Source organism: Myxine glutinosa, chromosome 4 (genome assembly GCF_964187855.1).
Source record: "Myxine glutinosa chromosome 4, kmMyxGlut1.1, whole genome shotgun sequence".
Classification (NCBI taxonomy): Eukaryota; Metazoa; Chordata; class Myxini; order Myxiniformes; family Myxinidae; genus Myxine; species Myxine glutinosa.
The window spans coordinates 80,533,361-80,555,887 of NC_136264.1; the positions used below are offsets into that span (position 1 = coordinate 80,533,361).

The window sequence follows — 22,527 nt, forward strand, 5'->3', positions numbered from 1 at the left end:
CTGCATTTCGTCAATCTTCACTTTCTTCCTTATCCTTCTCTCCAACACCCTTTCCAATACCTTCATTCCATGCTCCAATAACTTTATCGCTCGATACGAGCCACAGTTCAGAGGGTCACCTTTCCCCTTGTATCGAGGGACGAGGGTACTCAGTTCCCAATCCACTGGAATGCAGCCTTCTTTCACCACCAGATTGCAGATCTCTGTCATTCTCTTCACACCCCAACTTCCTGCTGCCTTCAACATATCTCCCACAACTCCCGTCGGCCCTCCCGCTTTTCTACTCTTCATTGCTTTTATCGCTTCCTCAACTTCCTTCTCGGTTATCTTCTCTGCCGCTCCTAAAACTGGGTTACTCTCTTTGTTGCCATCCCATTCATTCTCTGTATTCAACAGCATTTCCATATATCTCTTCCATCTTCCTTTAATTTCATTTGGGTCCACAACGATTTGGCCCACTTCATCCTTCAAGCAACTCACCCCCATCTCATCACACCTCTCTTTCGCTATCTGCTTTGCAATCCTGAATACCGCTCTCTGACCCTCTTCCAAATCCAAGCGTTCTCCGAACATTTTCCTCCATGCCTCCTGCATCTTTGCTACCTCTTTCTTTGCAGCCTTATAACTTTCATGCTCTGCTTTTTCTGCTCCCGTACCCTTCACCTTCTGCCACTCCTTGAACTTCTTCCTCTTCTCGTCAATCTTCTTTCCAACTTCATCATCCCACCACCATGTTTCCGAGTGCCTCGGTGGTCCTTTTGTCCATCCACATACCTCACCAACGGCTCCAACATCCAACCACTTTCAAGCTCAACCACATCATCCTCGACTCTACTCAGCCTCTCTTTTAATGCCTCCCTCACTGTCACCTCTTTGAACCTCCACACCTTCATTCTCGGTTGGTACTTCACCCGCCGAGCTCTCCTCGCACCTTTCACCCTTATGTCACAGACAACCAAGTGGTGCTGTGAAACAGCCTCCTCACCCGGGATCACCTTTGTGTCCCGGAGGTGCCCCCTATCTCGCCTACGCACCATCAGGTGGTCAACGGTTGTCGTCGACCCACCTGACGTGTTTGTAACAAGCTTATTATCCTCTTTCTGGAACTGAGTTTTACAAATCAACAAACCAGCTCCATCAGCAAACTCCAAAATCCTTTCACCTTCTCCATTTCTCACACCATATCCGTAACCCCCATGAACTCCCTCAAAATCGTCCATACTCCTTCCCACATGTCCATTTAGGTCTCCTCCTACCACAACAACTCCCTCATCTTTCACGTTTTCCATCAGGTTCTCTATTGCACACCAGAACTTGTCCTTCTCTTCATCGCTCCGACCAACCTGCGGAGCATATCCCGAGATGACGCCAATTATCATTTTCACCATCATCAACCTATCACTCACTCTAGTCACACTCACCACACTGTCCACAAACTCCTCAGAAAACAGGACACCAACACCATTCACACCTTCTGGGCACCCTTGCCACACAAACTTGTATTTCTGTCCCTGCCTACCCTTCACCATTCTCACACCACTTCTCTTCCATCTAGTCTCCTGCACACAACACATGTCCACTCTTCTTCTGACCAATTCTTCCACCACTTCTCCTGATCTCCCTGTCATTGCACCTACATTCCATGTCCCAAACCTCAGAAACCGATCTCCACTTCGGGCATCAGACGTTTCGTCGTCATAATTGGAGTGATTTCCACCCTTGCTTCGATCGGGTTCCCCACCTTGAGTTTTGACGAGAGGGAGTGGGGTCCCCCACGGGGTACTTCGGGCTGTACCCTGCCCATATGTAGTTGTAATTGTCATGGTTCTCTTTTTGAGGCAATGTTTTTATGGCCGGATGCCCTTCCTGACGCCAACCCTTTTAGTCGCCTCTTACGACACGCAGGGATACGGTGTACCTATTCTAAACCGGGGTACACACCGGGAACCAGGACCAAAAATGATATACAGCAGGATATCTCAGTTGTGGATGGATTCAAACGAAAGTTGGTGGATGAGTTGTGTCGGTGACAATAACAAGCAGATTCGATTTTGGTTCAGGTCCGAATCCAGATCCGGCCTGCAAGTGGGATACAAAACGTAAACTGTTCAGTCTGACAGACGTATGCACTCTACCTAGTGCTGTTCTCGTTCCTGGTGTGATAAGAGTTGAGCTTACACATCTTATTTGTATACAATGGACAGGTTACCATGGTACCCAAAATTGAAAATGAGGTTAATCTGAGTCGGTCTAACTCGCACCAACCAGAACGGCTTTTACAAGAAATTGACAATGAAAGGCAGCCTGCTTAACCATGCAGAGCCAGCTGTAAAATTTGCATTGATTTTCAATTTACTTCAATGCTGATGGGTTGATATAATCTTCTTCTTTAACAGCCACAATTATTCCCACTTTCTTGTGAGGTTGGCTGGGAAAGCTTGACCTTAGTCTTTCACAAACCTGCTGGCCAGGCCTGCCGTTCAACTAAGGTTAGGGCAGCAATTTAGCCACGGTGCTGGTGATAGCTTGTCAACTCTTCACGAAGGACACCGTGGGATATTTAACGATCAACAACTAATGGCAGCAGACAGGACTCCACTTTAACGTCCATCCGAGGGACTGCACACACATCAATGAATCACTGCCTGTGAAACACTGGGATGACAGTTTATAGCCAGGCCGAGATTCAAACCTAGGCTGGACAGTTTAGAAGCAAGTGTGCATACCTCTAAGTCTCAGCCATCCTTCCAACTCCCTGATGTGTTGGAATAATAATGCTCGATATATATCCCATTGTGACAGTTACCCCAAGCACACGAAGCGGAAAGTGCGGTTAAGCAATTGGTTCATTTTACATGTCCTACAAAAGTCGGTTTATAATCGAGGAATTCCAATTGAACGTTATATTTGGAACATGAACTTGCAGTTTAGCAGTATGTCGGCTCTGAATTAGGCAAATTGTATGGAATCTCATCCTGATCGAGCATGCGCAGAGATATTTTAATGTGGTGATCAAACTTAATCGAAAATTGTTCCAAACACGAAATGTGCTGCGTTTAAGGATGTCATAAAGTACACAACCAACAGACACGAATAATTCATGTAACATGTTAAATAAGGCGGTGTAAAAGATGCTGCACCAACGGTGGTAAACTTTCGGGAAAAAAACATTTCTGCAACCTTAAATATTTTTTATTTGAATTGAATTATATAGTTGAATAATGGAACACAAATCGCCTTTACACTTTCAAAAACACCTACCATTTAGCAGTATTTGGACAAAATATTACGGTATTTGATGTCATCTCAAAATTGCTGCCCGAAGACCCTCCCCATCTCTTGTTTTTCTCAAGACTGCGCAGGGTAAGGTGTTTTCTGAACTCTTGTTTAAAATTTGCCTGAGAGGCACAGAGACAATCCTTGGTCATGCTATTTAAGCTATGGATACAGGATTAAAGGAGGAACCATCTTGCATTTGATGAGCACACAGTCTGCAATCTCAAAGGTGACGTCTCTTCTTGCTGGTAAATTTGGACATCACGTTTGTTTGGGCTAGATTTAGTGGACACCAAAGTGAAATAACTGGGCTCTTGAAGCAGGAGTGCCAAAACCTAAAGTAGAGCTAAGTGTAAAATGGCCAAGGGCTCAAATCCATCGGTTGCATCTTTCAAGTTCTACGAAGGGCTTTTGGAACGGGAGAGAAACCCCATTCCCTGCACATTTGGCCTATAGGGTTTAATAAATTATGGGATGCGTGATCATACATACACATTTCTTTAACTGTGCACTCTGCAGTTATTTTTAGTGGCAATTCGTTTAGCTCAGACTGAACGCTGCTTTTTTGTCATTATTTGTCATTTTGAAAGTTGATGCAATTTACATCACACGATGGTCCAGCTGGCAAGTTGTTGATAACCTTTTTCCACCTTTGTTCACCACCATGATCGTGTTACGTTTGTGGGGGTAGGGATGAAATACCGTAGTGGAGATAGGAATGTTTATTTACATGTCACCACATGGAGGGTGGTTTTTGTATTAAGTTTAATAGGGCTTAAGGATAATTCCCAGTATGTACTTGCCTCCTGTGATTTTCCCTGCCGTTTTATTTCATCTAAAAAGGGCCGCCATTACAACAACAACCATAATTGCCGACAGTACCCGGACATTACGATCGGCAAGTAAATCCCGCCCAGCCGAACCTTTCGGAAGGACGGCTAAACTCCGCCTCAAAGGATCATAACTGGCAGGCCACGCCCCGAGCTTCGTCGTTGGGCGTCAAGCAGACCGCAAGGCCCCGCCTCGACGGGGATGATTGGTCGTGGAGATGGGATGTCAGGATTGGTTGAGTGTGACGTCAGCGAGGGAAAAAGGAGGACCCGTCCCTCCCTCTCGCGCTCTCTCTCTCTCTCTCTGGTGCTAGCTTCGTGGCAGGCGGTCACGTTTTTCTTGTGTGCATTTGAGGAGAACTGTTCGGAGCCCAGAAAACCTTGCAGCGTTGGAGCCAGGGGTGTTGCTTTGACTCGGTGCTCATCGAGGAAGCTAAGGACGGCTGTGCTGGCTGGGCCGGGATCGAGCGGGGGAACGTTGGCCGTCTGCTGCACGGCTCGGTGTGCTGGCGCGATTAACCGACGCCATTGTTCAGGCGCTTTGACGCGCGGTCCTCTCGGCGACCGACCCCACCAAGTGCTCGTCGAGACCAGAGCTGAGTGCCACATAAAAGGGGAGATTTTCTTTAAACATTCCCTTGTCTGTTTTGTGTGTCTGAGTGGAGACATCTCAAATTAGGAATTATATTTTTTACCTCACATCCATTTTATTTCTGTGCTTCATTTTCATTAAATCCTTTATTTTTGCATTTCATTCTTGTATTGTGAATTTTCCTCGTCTCGTATCTGTCTTTGTGGGTTCGAGGAATAAACCCCGTGGTGGCCATCCATAAAGGTCCATGCTCAGCCCTTCCCATGCCGCACACGCCAAAAACAGGATTCCGCCAAGTTTGAAACTGCCGCCTCGGAGTTAACTGTTCGATAATTATCTGTCCAAAGCTGGTTTTCATCGGCCACGGACAAGTATTTGCAGATGCAGCATGGTGAACCACATTTTCAAAAACAATGTTCAACAAACTTAGGCCCTGCCATCCAGGTCATAGGTCGTGATTAGTTCTGCAACAACATCCCACAGGATCTGTGGTATGATGTCACGGCACACTGCCTGAGAGAGAGAAGAGAGAATGAGATGGGGAAGCATGCAACACATTCCGGTTATATTCGATTTGAGAGAAGTTTGACGCTGATGACCGACCGCCTCTGTTCCACTTATGACTTATCCTCCCTCCTCCACTCCATGCTTCTTTTTGTGTGAATTTTCTTACCTGCCACCAATGAAGCTTGGCATTGTTATCTCCTGGGACCTGTACCCCATGGAATTCTAGAGCCAGGTAGACTGCTCCCACAGCCACATGCTGCGGCTTGAATCTCTGGAAGGCCTCTCCCCGCAGGCCGCTGTCTCGCAAGAGTGCCCAGGCTGTCTCTGCTACGGGCACCTTGCTCCAAAGAGTGTGACCCAGCCAGTCACGAAGCGACATCAAGTAGTACAACAAGTACTGTAAATGGATAAAAATCATTCCAGAGGGATTAATGAGGTAATAGTTACGGACAAATGATTCACGTGCTGGGCGTACAGTGTACACCATTTGCATATACACTTTCAGGGTGTACTTCTACTACTAATTTAAACGACCAACCTATTCCCACCCTATTGTAGGGTTTGCCAGGGGCAGTTTTTTTGGACCAGGTCTTTATTTATTTGTACCCTGTGTGGATGATCAAATGTGAGTTTGAAGCCAAGAACCCGCAACACAAGGAACTCGCACTGCACGAGGCTATCGCGCAGTTCCCAATAACCGGGCCCCAGATCCAATGGCTGCGCATCACGATGAAGACACCTGCAGACAAAGGTAGGTAAGTCTTCTCACACTTTTGAGTTCAGACAGCATATGTGGGCACAAGTCATTCAAATGCCAAGGACATTAGATATTTTCTATCCATTTTTATCAAATTTGCAGATTCTTTCAAAAGGGGCTCTTTGTTTGTACAATTCTTATTATCCACATGTCAAATGCTCGGAACACTGCAGCCTGCGCTCAGCGAACACTATTCTGGCCTAGTTTTACTACGGTGATTATAGCCTGGCTGCACACCAGATTTTACTACAACTCCTTCACCTGAATCCCCATATAGCTGAATTCCACCTTTACCTATACCTGTACCCACTGGCCGAAGACAGCCATGCCATGGTAGAATAAAGACTGTCTTGTGAGAACGCCATAAGAACCATTCCTCTTCATGATAATTTTACTACGCAAGATTATTCACAAATACGGATGTAAAAGTCGATTCAAAAGCAGTAATCTTTTGTAGGCACAGGTGGTTTTTCTTTCACCTTGGCAGCACTTGAATTTTGTACTTTCTGGAAAAACCAAGCGCGACCATCACTTTTGATAACTTTCACTGTCAAAGTGATCGTCACCGAATTGCCCTTCACTTCACTTTGGAAATATTTTAACATCGGCTCCAAACTTTCACCTCACATGCTCTGCAGCCTGTACAAACCTGTCTTGGTTCGGCTTGATAAAAAAAGAAAAAGAGAAGGATTTGTCTTACAAGGTAAAACCAGGTGACGTGCGTTCCCCGTAAGCCAGCATCACTTCAACATGCAAGATGTTTATGGCAAATAACACTGAGACTTACAAAAGCATTTGGTACAAGAAGAGCCATGAGGGATCACCTGTAGCCCACGTTGATGATGTCTCGTAAGCGAACGTGTTGCTCCTCAAGTTTTCCAGATAAGTAGATGCAAGCGAGAGCCACCAGGTATGGATCGTATGCAGTGAGCTGACATGTCGAGAAGAACCGGTGGTATGCACTGCACGCCGTGGCCAACGGGAGTGAATGGAGGCCAAGTTTCACTCCTATGATGCAAAACCAGATCTCAACATCACACCACATCACTTGAGGCCCTTTCAATATACCTACAAAATTAGCATTCAACATCTACATAAAATGAAAGCTTACTTATTTCCGATAACCCATCAACAATGTGAGCAAACAAACAATGATCATGTCAAAGGAGACATGATTGAGGTCTCTTTGCGGACAAGCAATAATTAACTTGACTCTTCTTAAACCAAATATCTGTAAATTCATGATCAATTGTTGGTGTTGTTAAGTTCCTATTTGAGCGGTTGCCTCGAAGTGACCCTGAGGTAAAATGCCATAACCTGTGTAGATTTAAATCAAATGAATTTATACAAGTTTCCTCATAAGGAACGGACGCCGTTCAGGCCATCAAAGCCTGCACTATGGTTGCTAACATAATATAGCTGTTTGGCCATGATATATCCTTTTTAAATGCTGAGCGTCAAGCAAGGAAGTAGCATGACGTAGTATTTTTAGCTCACCTGGAACGAAGTTCAGGGGAGCTTATGCGATGGTGCGTTGTCCGTCCGTCAGTCAGTCCATAAACACTTGAAACTTCTTCCCCGAAACCGCTGATGGGATTGTGACCAAATTTGGCACAAATGATATTTGTTGGGTTGTCACTAAAGTTTGTTCACGGCATTAAAAAAAAAAAATCGGGTTCTCAGGGGGTTTTGCCGGGGTCAAAGTGGATCCAGGTTTGACCACCAAAATAGGAGTTTGCTTTTTCCTCTGAAACTACAAATACTATTTCGATGAAACTTGACCACGACCTTCATCACCCGTGATGTATCAAAGATTATTCACAGCACTAAGAAAATCAAAGTCTAAGGGCGTCTATGGGGGGTCAAAGTGGGTCCAGGTTTGATCCCACAAAATAGAAGTTTGCTTTCTTTTCTGAAACTACACACACAATTTTTATGAAATTTGAGGACAACCTTCACCACCCGTGATGTACCAAACTTTGTTCACGGCATTAAAAAAAATCTTCCCCTTTGGGCGTTTACGGGGGGTTGCCCCCCAAAATAGGTATTTGCTTTCTTCTCAGAAACTACACACACACTTTCGATGAAACTCGACCACAACCTTCACCACCCATGATGTACCAAAGTATGTTCACGGCATTAAAATTTTTTTGCCCCTTTCGGGGTCTACTGGGGGATGGGGGTGGGGGGGTGGGGTTGACCCCTAAAATAGGTATTTGCTTTCTTCTCAGAAACTACACATGCAATTTCGATGAAACTTCACCACAACCTTAATCACCCATGATGTACCAATGTTTGTTCAAGGCAGTAGAAAAATTGGGGTCTTAGGAGTTTTAGGAGATGGGGTTTTGCTCCCCCAAAATAGGTATTTTTTTGTTTGTTTGTTTAAAGTATTATGATTATGTTAGTATGATTCTACATGCTGCCCTGTGTTCTAGCAACCACTGACATTGGTTTAAATACCCTTAGTCGATGCAGTATCCTGTTTATTCCAACAGGTGAGCACCAGGGGTATTGCCCCGATGTTTAAATCTTTGGTATGACCAGGCCGGGGTTCTAACTGCCGACCTCCCAGATTCAGAACAGACGCCCGAATCATTATACCACCTAGTCTGATTTGTCTCTCATTAGACTTCCAGGGCCAAGTGGACTGGAAGCCGAATGTTCTTGTCAAGATCATATCCTCACCTACCAGTCGTCTGTGGAGGATTTCACATCCAATAACACTCAACATTTGGACAGCATAGCTGAGCTACATGACTGACCAACCCAAAAACAGCCCGTTTATAAGTAGGGCACCGAAGGGTCATTTTTGTATGGATTTCCCCACACCCCTCTCCCGTGCCCCCGAAACCGACCAAATGATCGACACGAAACTTGGGTGTCATCGACAAACCATGGGGATTAATTTTGCTAACTAAAATATCATCGGTCACTTGGTCTGGCAGCCATGCTGGATTGAAGGAAAAATCTTTATAAAACTCACCGAAACCGCTGCACGCACACGCGCAAGCACAACGTAACCCATGAATCGCAATTTTGTATTTCTGGTCTTCATTTGTACAGATCTTGCCTATATAAAAACACTCAAAATCATACAATTTAGAGGATGTGAATTTATAAAATAACACGCACATAAGGAAACTTCCTACAATGACATATACATTCCAGTGGAAAAAAAAAGTACAATGAATCAATTACATTTATAGGAACATTAAGAAGAGATCTAAATAGAGAGAGAAAAGGATGGAGGGAGATAATGATTGATGACTGATATACATAGATATGCTGACAGTAAGCAGCCGCCCTGTACATACACAATGGAAAATTAGTATGCTCCAAAAACCATCTCGAGCACATGACATGTAAGTAATTAATACCTTGTGGCGGACACAATGCCAGCGGGTCATAATTCCACGCACCAGTGGGTGACGCGAGCGACCGGACGTGGAAGCAAGGCTCGGGCCACGCCCGGAGCAAAGGAGTCATGAGGCTCAGGGTTGAACTGGATTTACATGCCCCGCCTTTCGGCCGACCGGCCACGCCCGAGGGCAAGGCGTGGCCTCGGGATATATGCGAGGGCTCGAAAGTCGAGCCCGCCCAGTGCTTACGTGCGAGCATAGAATAAAGTGTTTGGTTTTGTTCAACGCGTGGTGGCCTACCTTCTTGGCAAACGAGTTGTGTGTGCATAGCACCACACTGGTGACCCCGACTGGTTCAGCCGTAGCTGACCCCTGAACGCGCCATGGCTACCAACGCTGTCGCCGTCAAACTCCCGGAGTTCTGGGAAGCACAGGCCAACGTTTGGTTTGTGCAGGCCGAGGCCCAATTCCAGCTCCGGGGCATCACAGCGGACGACACCATGTACTTTCACGTGGTCGCCGCCCTCGGGCCAGGCACCGCCGCCCGCGTCGTGTCCTTCCTTCGGCACCCGCCGGGTGCCCACAAGTACGTGTCGCTCAAACGACTTCTCCTCACCACGTTCGGGCTCACGGAGGCCGACAGCGCCGACCGCCTCCTTGACCTTCTCGCCCTCGGCGACACACGACCGTCCATTCGGATGGACTATATGTTGTCCCTTCTTGGAGACAAACGCCCGGATTTCCTTTTCCGAGTGCTTTTCCTCCGCCAGCTACCTGCGCAGGTGCGGCTCGCGCTGGCCGGTTCGGCCATAACAGAACCCCGCGCCCTGGCCAGAGAGGCGGACAAATGTTTCGCGGCCTGCGACACGCGGCCGACGTATAGTGCTGCCGTAGTGGATCCCGGTGCGGAGGATTCAGCGCCCCCTGATTCCCTCGTGGCCGCTGCTACGCCCCGCCCACCACCGCCGTCACGACCGACACGGCAGCCACCACCGGGGCAAACCTGGTGCTATTATCATGCCAGGTTCGGCCGCAAGGCCAGGGCGTGCCGCCCGCCGTGCTCTTTCGACGGGTCGGGAAACGAGCGGGCCGGCACTCACGTGCGGCCATGAGCGTCGGCCATTCCGGCAGCCTCCTTTTCATCACAGACACCTCGTCTGGTCGTCGATTTCTGTGCGACACTGGAGCGCAGGTAAGCGTCCTCCCTGCCTCCGCGTCCGACAAGCAAGCCGCGGGCCGGGGCCCCGCCGTGCTCGCCGCCAACGGAACTCCCATCCGCACATTTGGGAAGCGTTGTCTCTCGCTGCGGTTCGGGGGACAGCGCTTCCAATGGTCTTTCGTCACCGCCAGCGTGCCAATGGCCCTGCTCGGTGCGGATTTCCTTTGTGCGCATTTCCTTTGTGCGCATGGGCTGTTGGTGGACGTTAAGCGCCGACGCCTCGTCCAGGCCGAAACCTTCAGCTCACTCGCTTGCTCGCTGAGCGGCTCGCCGAGCGGCTTACCAAGCCCGGCTCCGTCCCGGCGAGGTTGGTCTGTACGCTTCCGGCAGCGGATGAGTTTACCCTCGCCAGTTTCCCAGCACTCACGCGGCCCACCTTTTCAGCGGTGGCCGTCAAACACGGGGTGGAACACCATATTCCCACCGTCGGACCACCGGTCTACGCCCGAGCGCGCCGCCTCGACCCAACGAAGCTCGCCGTTGCGAAAGCGGATTTCGCCACGCTGGAGCGGCTGGGCATCGTCCGGCGCTCCAACAGCGCATGGGCCTCACCGCTGCACATTGTGCCCAAGCCCGGCGGCGGATGGCTGCCGTGCGGTGACTACCGCCGGCTCAACGACGCCACCACCCCCGACCGCTACCCGGTCCCGCAAATTCAGGACTTTTCCGCCCGGTTGGCGAAAACGACCATTTTTTCTAAGGTGGACCTCATCCGGGGCTATCACAAAGTCCCCGGAAAACCGGAAGACGTACCGAAGACGGCCGTTATAACACCTTTCGGCCTCTTTGAGTTCTTGCGGATGCCTTTTGGGTTGAAAAATGCGGCCCAGGCGTTCCAGCAGCTCATGGACAGCGTCTTGCGCGACTTGTCCTTCGTCTACGTCTACCTGGATGACATACTAGTCGCGAGCGCGTCCCGGGAGGAGCACCTGCTCCATCTCCGCACACTCTTCGAACGCCTGGGCCAGCATGGCCTGATAATCAACCCCGCGAAGTGCCGGTTCGGCGTCACCGCCATCGACTTCCTGGGGCACCGCATCACCAGGCACGGGGCCATCCCTTTACCGGCCAAGATGGAGGCGGTCAGGAGTTTCTCACACCCCCGCACGATCAAGGGGCTCCAGGAATTCCTGGGCATGGTGAATTTTTATCACCGCTTCGTGCCCCGCGTCGCCCAGCTCCTGCGCCCCCTGCACGAGGCCCTCCGGGGGAAGCCGGGCAAAGGTGATATCGCCTGGACGGAGCAGATGGACGCGGCGTTTGCGGGCACGAAGCTGGCCTTGGCCAACGCCACCATGCTGGCGCACCCGGCGCCCGATGCACCAATCGCCCTCACCACCGACGCGTCGGACTACGCGGTGGGCGCGGTGCACGAACAGTGGGTGAATGGTGCTTGGCAGCCGCTGGCGTTTTTTAGCCGGCAGATCCGCCCGCACGAACGCCGGTACAGCACCTTCGACCGCGAGCTTCTCGGGCTCCACCTGGCGGTCCGACACTTCCGCCATCTTCTCGAGGGCCGCCCGTTCACGGCCTTCGTCGATCACAAGCCCCTTGTTTTCGCGATGGCCAAGGTCACCGAGCCGTGGTCGGCCCTGCAGCAGCGTCGCCTCTCTGCCGTGTCCGAATACACGACGGACATCCGACACGTCGGATGGCTCCACCCTTCAGGAGACCGCCAGGAGGTTCGCCCCGGTGCCAACGGCACACCATGGTTGCCCGTCCTCACACGTCGCCCCAGAGCTTCGCACGGCGGAGTACGTTTTTGTCCGGCACGACGCCCACCGGGCACCGCTGTGGCCCCCGTACGACGGGCCCTTCCGCGTGCTGGAGACCGGGGACAAGCACTTCACCGTGGACATCGGCGGTACTCCAGACTCCGCGGGTAAGGACAACCCGGTGGCGGATTGCCTTTCCCGGTCCGTCGCACACGCGATCTACCTCGGGATCGACTATGCCCGGATGGCGGCGGACCAGACCGCCGACCCCGACGTCCAGGCCTTTCGGACCGCCGTCACGGGCCTCCGCGTCACCGAGGTACCGTTCGACGTCGCGGGCACTGCCCTCTTGTGCGACGTCTCCCTCGGCCGGCCTCGCCCCATCGTGCCCGCTGGCTGGCAGCGCCCGGTTTTTGACGCCATCCAGGGCCTGTCCCACCCAGGCACGAAGGCCTCCCAGAAGCTTGTCGCGGCAAAGTTCGTCTGGCATGGCCTCCGGAAGAACGTCCGCGACTGGGCCAGAACGTGCCTCACGTGCCAGCGCACGAAGGTCCACCGCCACAACCAGGCCCCGTTTACGGTGCCCGAACGTCGGTTCGACCATGTACACGTCGACTTGGTGGGACCTCTGCCCCCCTCGCGGGGTTTCACCCACCTCCTCATCATGGTGGACCGCACCACCCGGTGGCCGGAGGCCGTGCCATTGGCGGCGACGGCTGCGGCTGACGTCACGCAAGCTTTCATCGCCACTTGGGTTGCCCGGATCGGCGCCCCCTCGGACATCTCGTCCGACCGCGGCCCCCAGTTCACCTCGGAGCTCTGGGGAGCGGTGGCGTAAGGGCTCGGCGTCAAGCTGCACCGCACCACGGCCTATCACCCCCAGGCCAATGGCCTGTGCGAGCGCTTCCATCGCTCGATGAAGGCCGCACTCCGGGCCAGCCCCCGCGACGGCAGCTGGGCCGACAGGCTCCCCTGGGTCCTGTTGGGCCTCAGGACAGCGCCCAAGGACGACCTGCACGCGTCCTCGGCGGAGCTGGTCTTCGGACAACTGCTGCGGGTACCGGGCGAATTCATCCCCGACTCCACAGCACCTTGGTCCGTGACGCAACAGCGCTCCACCCTTCAGGAGACCGCCAAGAGGTTCGCCCCGGTGCCAACGGCACACCACAGTTGCCCGTCCTCACACGTCGCCCCGGAGCTTCGCACGGCGGAGTACGTTTTTGTCCGGCACGATGCCCACCGGGCACCGCTGCGACCCCCGTACGACGGGCCCTTCCGCATGCTGGAGACCGGGGACAAGCACTTCACCGTGGACATCGGCGGTACTCCAGATCGCATCTCTGTGGACCGCCTCAAGCCGGCCCACCTCGACCTGGACCACCCCCCGCAAGCAGCTCTGCCTCCGCGTCGAGGCCGTCCCCCGGCGGGCAGACCCCCGGCACCCCCCACTCCCGCCGTCCCGCCACCCCCCGGCCCTGCACGCATCGCCAGAGGGCGTTTCGGCCGCATCATCCGGCCTCCCCGCAAGCTCACCCTTCAGGTGCGTGGGAATTCTGGAGGGGCGCGTGTGGCAGACACAATGCCAGCGGGTCATAATTCCGCGCACCAGTGGGTGACGCGAGCGACCGGACGTGGAAGCAAGGCTCGGGCCACGCCCGGAGCAAAGGAGTCATGAGGCTCAGGGTTGAACTGGAATACATGCCCCGTCTTTCGGCCGACCGGCCACGCCCAAGGGCAAGGCGTGGCCTCGGGATATATACGCAGGCTCGAAAGTCGAGCCCGCCCAGTGCTTACGTGCGAGCATAGAATAAAGTGTTTTGGTTTTGTTCAACGCGTGGTGGCCTACCTTCTTGGCAAACGAGTTGTGTGTGCATAGCACCACAACCTCGTAGCTTCAGAGGTTTTCAGTTTGACCCTCACAAGTAACTCCACTCCTTGACCCCACAAGTGGGCCTAGGGAAGCCCCCTTTCACCTCTGCCTGTATGTTTGTAACCCTGCGCTTTGGCCTCATTACAGGTGATTTCAATATCAAGTGCTTTAGATTCCATGGAATCCACAAGAGAAAGATGTACGTGATGCTGGGGTGACACTGACAGCATATGACAGAGAGCAAGCAGTACTACTCAATTGAGTTTCAGATAAAGGCTTTTGTAAGCTGTGAGTAGTACTGATTACTTGGATTCCTTTTGGTCACTTCTGGTCAAGGTAGTTCCTGTCACGTGCTTTTGCTTACTTCCCGCCAGTGTAATTCCTGTCATGTGCTTTTGCTTACTTCCTGCCAGTGTAGTTCCTGTCACGTGCTTTTGCTTACTTCCTGCCAGTGTAGTTCCTGTCACATGCTTTTGCTTTCTTCTTGCAGTGTAGTTCACATCACGTGCTTTTGCTTACTTCCTGCCAGTGTAGTTCACATCACGTGCTTTTGCTTACTTCCTGCCAGTGTAGTTCCTGTCACATGCTTTTGCTTTCTTCCTGCAGTGTAGTTCGTCACGTGCTTTTGCTTACTTCCTGCCAGTGTAGTTCCTGCCACGTGCTTTTGTTTCTTCCTGCATTGTAGTTCACATCACGTGCTTTTGCTTACTTCGCCAGTGCACTTCCTGTCACGTGCTTTTGCTTACTTCGCCAGTGCACTTCCTGTCACGTGCTTTTGTTTCTTCCTGCAGTGTAGTTCACATCACGTGCTTTTGCTTACTTCCTGCAGTGTAGTTCACATCACGTGCTTTTGCTTACTTCTTGCCAGTGTAGTTCGTCACATGCTTTTTCTTTCTTCTGGCAGTGCAGTTCACATCACGTGCTTTTGCTTACTTTGTACTGACGTCATCACATGAGCCAATCATCGCTGGGTTGATGGTCGGGCTTTCATGGCGCGTTAAAAAACAAGATCTGGTGTGTTCCATTACCAATCATCTTGCTAAACCTGCCATTCATTATTTATCAAACGTCTCGTTGAAGTGATTCCGCCACTTGGCGAGCGCTCTTCACCCCTGGACGGGACGTTGACACAATCTTGATTTGAAAATTATAATGCAATTTATATACATTCGTAAAACATTTATGTAGCGAATATAACGTGTGGGATGGTTGTTGTTTTAATCATGTTTAAATGTATATATCGTATTCGGCACGTAAACGAACCTCATACAAATTAAAATGATAACAGAGGTATTTGTTAACAAGGGTAACAATACATACTTCCTTCAAATCCGTTTTATAAACTCTGTGACGAGGTGCAAGGTTTATGAAAACAACCCACCTGTTTCCATGAGGAAGCGACAAACCCTGAAATGAGTTTTCTCATCATTGGATTCCGCCGCCGCCGCCTCCATCCAAGCCTAAGCGCACACAGAGCTCCAAATCCCTTTCAGTTACCACGTTCCTTAACGAAAATATTTACTCTTAAAAATATTTTAAATTACAGACATAAAATTAACTTAGCACAGACAATGGAGATTAACAGATTAATGAACAAGGTTTATCTGCAAACAGCTATACATTGCCATTAACTACACCGTCATGATCACAAAAACAGTCTTGTTTATTTATGGTTATGTATGGTTTTTTCGATGTACTCTGTAATTAAATACACTGTATAATTGATCCTCCAAACAAAAGCGATATAAATGTTAGGAATGCGGTGGATAGGAGAGGGGGGAGAATCGTCTATCGACTTGAACTAAGATTTAACCCGAATGTTCAAAGTTCTGAGCCCAACTTGGTTCCTCTGAAATAGCATAAGACAATCAGTCAATGTTTGAAAGATGTCAAATATATTAATTTGTTCACCTATCAAAAGCTATAAAGCCGATTGTTTTTTTTAATCAAAAGCTCAAAGGTCAAAGGTTGCATAAAATATAAGTCAGTGACCCATTTAATGGAGTGTAACCTGTGTTCTGTCAAGGTCAAAAACTCGTCAATTTGCATCTGCTTGACCTGAATTTTGAGCGGGGTTTCCATGTTGGTTCACTGAAGCCGATTGTTTTTGAGGTCAAAAGTCGAGACCACCTAACATTGTCAATCATTTTTCGATTTTCTTTCGCTGTTTTCGTCGTGTTTGGAATTGGTATAAAGAAGTCCGAATACAAAGTTGACGGAGACTGGCAATTTGCATTTTCAGATGCTTTCCAGTTTAAAATTTCATGACGCAAATGATCCTTAATTTCCCTTGTAGTAGGCCTACCTCATCTAAGATCAAATTAAAGCGAAAACATTATAATGGTTCTGTAGCGGTTACCCGAAGCATGACACATTCACCTTGCACCGGCCGATGACGCAACCGGCGAGCGGTCACTTGTCCGGACTCGCCCGGGCGTGTCCAGACTTGCCTTTCCCGGGCGAACACTTGTCTTGCATACCACGCCCCGTTGAGAGGCGTGGCTTACCTATTTGCATACCACGCCCCGCCTGAGAGGCGTGGCTTTTTGTGTGTTGAACTTCAGTTATAAATTGCCACCCGTTCGATGGGCTGATTCAGTGCTTTTGAGTTCTTTGGAGTGAGCTGGAAATAAATAGCTCAGTGAAACTTCATTCCTGGCATCGTCCATTTTGTCCGGTTTTATCGTGCGAACACAGCTCCCACAATTGGTGACCCCTTTTCAAGAACATGGCGATGGAGTCATCTGTACCTTTGAAGCTCCCGGGCTTTTGGGAATTGCACACAGCCGTCTGGTTTGCCCAAGCGGATTCTCTCTTCGCCCTGCGGAACATTACAGAGGATACGACGCGCTACCACCATGTGGTCCCCGCGCTCAACGCCTCCACCGCTGCCCGGGTCCTGAGCTTCCTACAGAACCCGCCGAACGCCGACAAATACGACGCGCTCAAAGGCCTACTCCTCGGTGCGTTTGGACTCACGGACACCGAACGCACGCGACAACTACTCGACCTCCCAGAGCTAGGTGAGGCCCGTCCATCCGAACGCATGGACCACATGCTTCCTCTACTCGGTGACCACAGCCCAGATTTCCTCTTCCGCGAGCTGTTCCTCCGGCAGCTACCTGGGCAGGTACGATTAGCTTTGGCTAATTCGCCCATCACGGACCCTCGCGCCCTGGCCAAGGAGGCCGATAAATTTTTCTCGGCCACGCGACACGTCGGAGCGGCTGCCTGGAACCCTGGGCCGACCGAGGCAACGCCCGCGCCACGACCGGCACCACCACCGCCCGAGTTAGCGCCATTGGCGGCAGCGGCCGCCGCTACGCCCCGTCGACCGAACCCGACGCGACCGCCGGAGCCTCCACCAGAGCGGACCATGTGCTACTACCACGCCAGGTTCGGGCAGAAGGCCAGAACGTGCCGCCCACCGTGCACTTTCGGCAGGTCGGGAAACGACCAGGCTGGCGCTCCCTGCCTGCCATAAGCGTCGGCCATTCAGGCAGCCTTCTGTTTATTACGGGCACAGCGTCCGGGCGGCGTTTTTTGTGCGACACCGGCGCTCAGCTGAGCGTGATACCCGCCTCGGTGCAGGACAAACAGGCCGCGCTGTGCGGCCCCGCTTTGGTCGCCGCAAACGGCTCCTCCATCCGCACCTTCGGTTCGCGCAGCGTCGCATTCTGCTTCGGGGGCCAGCGCTTCAGGTGGGACTTCATCACGGCGAACGTGCCCATGGCCTTGCTGGGTGCAGATTTTCTTTGCGCACATGGGGTTTTGGTCGACGTCAAACGGCGTCGGCTCATCAACACGGAGACCTTCAGCTCGCTCGCTTGCTCATTGAGCGGCTCCAACCAAGCTAGCCTGCGCGCTCCCGGCCGCGGACGATTTCACCCGCCTACTCGCCGAGTTTCCCGCCCTCACGCAGCCGACGTTTTCGGCCATCGCCGTCAAGCACGGCGTCGAACACATCCCGACCACCGTTCCACCGGTCTACGCCAGGGCTCGCGCCTCGACCCGGCCAAACTCGCCGTGGCGAAGGCGGAATTCGACGCGCTAGAGCGATTGGGCATTGTGCGGCGCTTGAATAGCGCGTGGGCCTCGCCGCTGCACATCGTGCCCAAACTGGGTGGCGGATGGCGACCATGCGGCGATTACCGCCGCCTCAACGACGCCACCACCCCCGACCGGTACCCGATACCGCACATACATGACTTTTCCGCCGGTTGGGCGGGGCGGGTGATCTTTTCCAAGGTCGACCTCATTCGGGGTTACCACCAGGTACCCGTCCGGCCGGCCGACGTGCCGAAGACGGCGGTAATTACACCTTTTGGCCTCTTCGAGTTCCTTTGCATGCCGTTCGGCCTTAACGCGGCCCAGGCCTTCCAGCGGCTGATGCACAGCATGCTGCGCGACCTCACCTTCCTTTTCGTCTACTTGGACGACATTCTCGTCGCCAGCACTTCCCGGGCGGAGCACCTCATCCACCTGCGCACGCTTTTTGAGCGCCTCGGCCAGCACGGCCTCATCATCAACCCGGCGAAATGCCAGTTTGGCGTAACGGCCGTCGACTTCCTGGGGCACTGCATCATGAAGCGCGGGGCCGTCCCACTGCCTACCAAGGTGGAGGCAGTCACAAGTTTCCCGCGCCCCCGCTCCATCAAGGCCCTACAGGAATTTTTGGGGATGGTAAATTTCTACCACCGGTTCGTGCCTCGCGCCGCCCAACTCATGCGCCCCCTGTACGAAGCCCTCCAGGGCAAGCCGGCCAAGCACGACGTCGCCTGGACCACAGAGATGGATGCGGCGTTCACGGGCGCTAAGCTGGCCCTCGCCAACGCGACCATGCTGGCGCACCCGGTGCTCGATGCACCCATCGCCCTCACCACGGACGCTTCTGACTACGCGGTGGGCGCCGTGCATGAAAAGTGGGTGAACGGGGCTTGGCAACCACTGGCCTTCTTCAGCCGGCAGCTTCGCCCTAACGAGCGCAAGTATAGCGCTTTCGACCACGAGCTCCTCGGCCTTTACCTGGCTGTTCGCCACTTCCGCCATCTTTTGGAGGGCCGCCCGTTCACGGCGTTTGTGGACCACAGACCCCTGGTCTTCGCCATAGCCAAGGTTACGGAGCCGTGGTCGGCCGGCCAGCAGCGCCACCTCTCCTCCGGGTCCGAATTTACGACGGACATCCGGCACGTCGCGGGCAAGGACAACGCTGTGGCCGATTGCCTCTCCCGGTCCGGCACGAACGCCATCCACCTGGGTGTGGACTTGGCCTGCATGGCGGCCAACCAGACCGCTGACCCCACGGTGCAAGCCCTCCAGACAGCCGACACAGGCCTGCGGTTGGCCGACGTCCCCTTTGAAGACACAGGCACAGTTCTCCTGTGCGACGTTTCCCTGGGCCAACCTCGCCCCATCGTGCCCACCGGATGGCAGCGGCACATTTTTGACGCCCTCCACGGCCTTTCCCACCCGGGCCGGAAGGTGTCGCAGAAGCTCGTGGCAGCAAAGTTCGTCTGGCACGGGCTCCGTAAGGACGTCCGCGGCTGGGCCAATGCCTGTGTCGCCTGCCAACGCGCGAAGGTCCACCGGCACACCCAGGCCCCGTTGGCACCATTTGACATGCCCGTGCGGCGCTTCGACCACGTCAATGTGGACCTGGTGGGACCCCTTCCCTCCTCACGGGGCTTCACCCACCTCCTCACGATGGTAGACAGGACCACCAGGTGGCCGGAGGCCGTCCCGCTGGCATCAACAACATCCGCCGACGTGGCGCAGGCCTTCATTGGCACCTGGATTGGCCGTTTCGGCACGCCCTCGGACATCTCCTCCGACAGAGGCCCACAATTCGCCTCCGAGCTTTGGGGCGCGGTCGCCCAGGCCTTGGGGGTCAAGCTACACCGCACCATGGCCTACCACCCCCAAGCCAACGGCTTGTGCGAGCGGTTCTACCGCTCAATGAAGGCCGCTCTCAGGGCCAGTCTCCAGGACGACGGTTGGGCCGACAGGCTCCCGTGGGTCCTATTGGGCCTCCGAACGGCCCCTAAAGAGGACCTCCAAGCTTCCACCGCCGAGCTGGTCTACGGCCAGCCACTGCACCTGCCGGGCGAGTTCATCCCTGATGCCACCGGCCCCTGGTCCGCGGCTCGCCAACGCTCGGTCCTCCAGGAGGCCGCCAGGAGATTTTCCTCCGTGCCCACGTCCCACCACGGCTGCCCCCAACCCCACGTCCCCCCAGCACTTCGTACGATTTTATCCGACACGACGCACACCGGGGACCACTCCGGCCGCCGTACGATGGACCTTTCCGGGTCCTGGAGAGGGACGACTAGTCGTTCATCATCGACATCGGCGGCAAACCGGACCGCATCTCTGTGGACCGCCTCAAGCCGGCCCATTTGGACCTCGACCAACCTCCACGGTTGGCCCTGCCTCCACGACAAGGCCGTCCCCCGTCAACCAAGCCCCCCGCCCAAACATCCACCGCCACGCCACCTACCACCCCCACACGAATCGCCAGGGGTCGTTTTGGCCGGGTCATCAAGACCCCCCTCAAACTGACTCTCCCAGTGCATGTTAATTCTGGGGGGGCGCATGTAGCGGTTACCGGAAGCATGACACAATCACCTTGCACCGGCCGATGACGCAACCGGCGAGCGGTCACTTGTCCGGACTCGCCTGGGCGTGTCCAGACTTGTCTTTCCCGGGCGAACACTTGTCTTGCATACCACGCGCCGTTGAGAAGCGTGGCTTACCTATTTGCATACCACGCCCCGCCTGAGAGGCGTGGCTTTTTGTGTGTTGAACTTCAGTTATAAATTGCCGCCGTTCGATGGGCTGATTCAGTGCTTTTGAGTTCTTTGGAGTGAGCTGGAAATAATTAGCTCAATGAAACTTCATTCCTGGCGTCGTTCATTTTGTCCGGTTTTATCGTGCGAGCACAGCTCCCACAGTTCCACTGTTGTTTGCTGAATCCAAATATTTTTTATGTACATTCAATACTCTTGACCCCGACAGTTACCGTTCTTGTCCCCTTTTTACCTGCGAGGTGACCCAGACAAGAGCACCCACCATATGGTTGTTGTTGTGGTTCTTATTAGGGTTTTTTTTACTGTGCACCCATTGGTCGGGCAGCTGCCGGACTCCACCCACATTCGTCACTTGACTCCACCCACCATGACGCCTTCCCAAAACGAATATGGCCGCCATCTTCGTTTTCTGGTGGGCCTAAACCAGAGATCAGTGGCCTGAACACATCAAGCCTGTAGGCCTCTGCTGTTTATACACTGCCCGGGTTTATTGCGTCAGACTTCCATTGGCTTTGTTTGGGTCGAGTTTTACGATGAGCGACCCCGAAAAAATCGAATCATGTATCAAATAAAAATTATTACTAAGGTTTAGTCAAGACGTACAGTGCACGAATCCCTAAAGCCGTTCCAGTGGTAATTTTGTGTCAAACATCGTCCAATTTCCATAGGCTTTGTTACTCACAATGTGCTGTGGCGGACACAAAAGCCCACTGGCGTGGTGACATCATCCCGCGCACCAAGTGGGCGGTGGCCACGCCCGAGGGGTAGGCGTGGCCTCATGATATACACCGGGCGCCCAGCCCGGAGCGGGCCAGTGTTACAGTGAGCTCCTACAATAAAGATGTTTATAAGTTACCGCTTGTCCGCTTCCTCCTTGCTCGCAAGCAGCGCGCGTAACGCCGCGCTTTACTGGTGATCCCCTCGACGTTGGATCTGCCGGAGCGATCCTTCCACACGCGACGCCATTGCCATGGCCAACTTCGTCAAACTTCCGGAATTTTGGGAGGCTCAGGCCGAAGTCTGGTTCGTCCAGGCCGAAGCCCAATTTCAGCTTCGGCGCCTCACCGGCGATGACACGCGCTATTGCCATGTCGTCGCCTCCCTCGGGCCCGGCATGGCCGCTCGAGTTGTGTCCGTCCTTCGCCACCCACCGGACGGCCACAAGTACGAGGCACTCAAGCGGCTACTCCTAGCCACGTTCGGCCTCACGGACGACGCACGGGCCGACCGCCTCCTGGATCTCCCCGAGCTCGGTGACACGCGCCCGTCGGTCCGAATGGACCATATGCTGTCACTGTTGGGCGACGAAGCCCCCGGTTCTCTATTCCGGGCGCTTTTCCGGCGCCAACTTCCAGCGCAGGTTCGCCTCGCGTTGGCCGGGACCGGGCTAACGGAACCCCGAGCATTGGCAGCCGAGGCGGACAGGTACTTCGCCGCTTCGGACACGCGGGCGAGAGTCGGCGTGGCCGTCACGGCCCTCGAGGCTGATGCTGCTGATGCTGCTGATGCTGCTGTTCCACAGCATCAGCTTCTACAGCATACGCAGCATGTTCCACAGCATCAGCTTCTACAGCATACGCAGCATGCGTATAC

The 22,527-nt window shown here is 53.2% G+C and overlaps 1 protein-coding gene across 1 annotated transcript; it reads right to left on the reverse strand.

The window, feature by feature from the left end:
* Positions 1-2,984: 2,984 nt before the first annotated feature.
* CCNQ (cyclin Q) lies at positions 2,985-15,654 on the reverse strand. Its single transcript, XM_068112802.2, has 5 exons — positions 15,510-15,654; positions 6,787-6,970; positions 5,812-5,944; positions 5,372-5,602; positions 2,985-5,211 (listed from the first exon to the last, which is right to left on the reverse strand). The coding sequence occupies exons 1-5, from the start codon at positions 15,580-15,582 to the stop codon at positions 5,125-5,127; spliced, it is 708 nt and encodes a 235-aa protein (XP_067968903.1). The 5' UTR covers positions 15,583-15,654; the 3' UTR covers positions 2,985-5,124.
* Between the last annotated feature and the right edge of the window lie 6,873 nt (positions 15,655-22,527).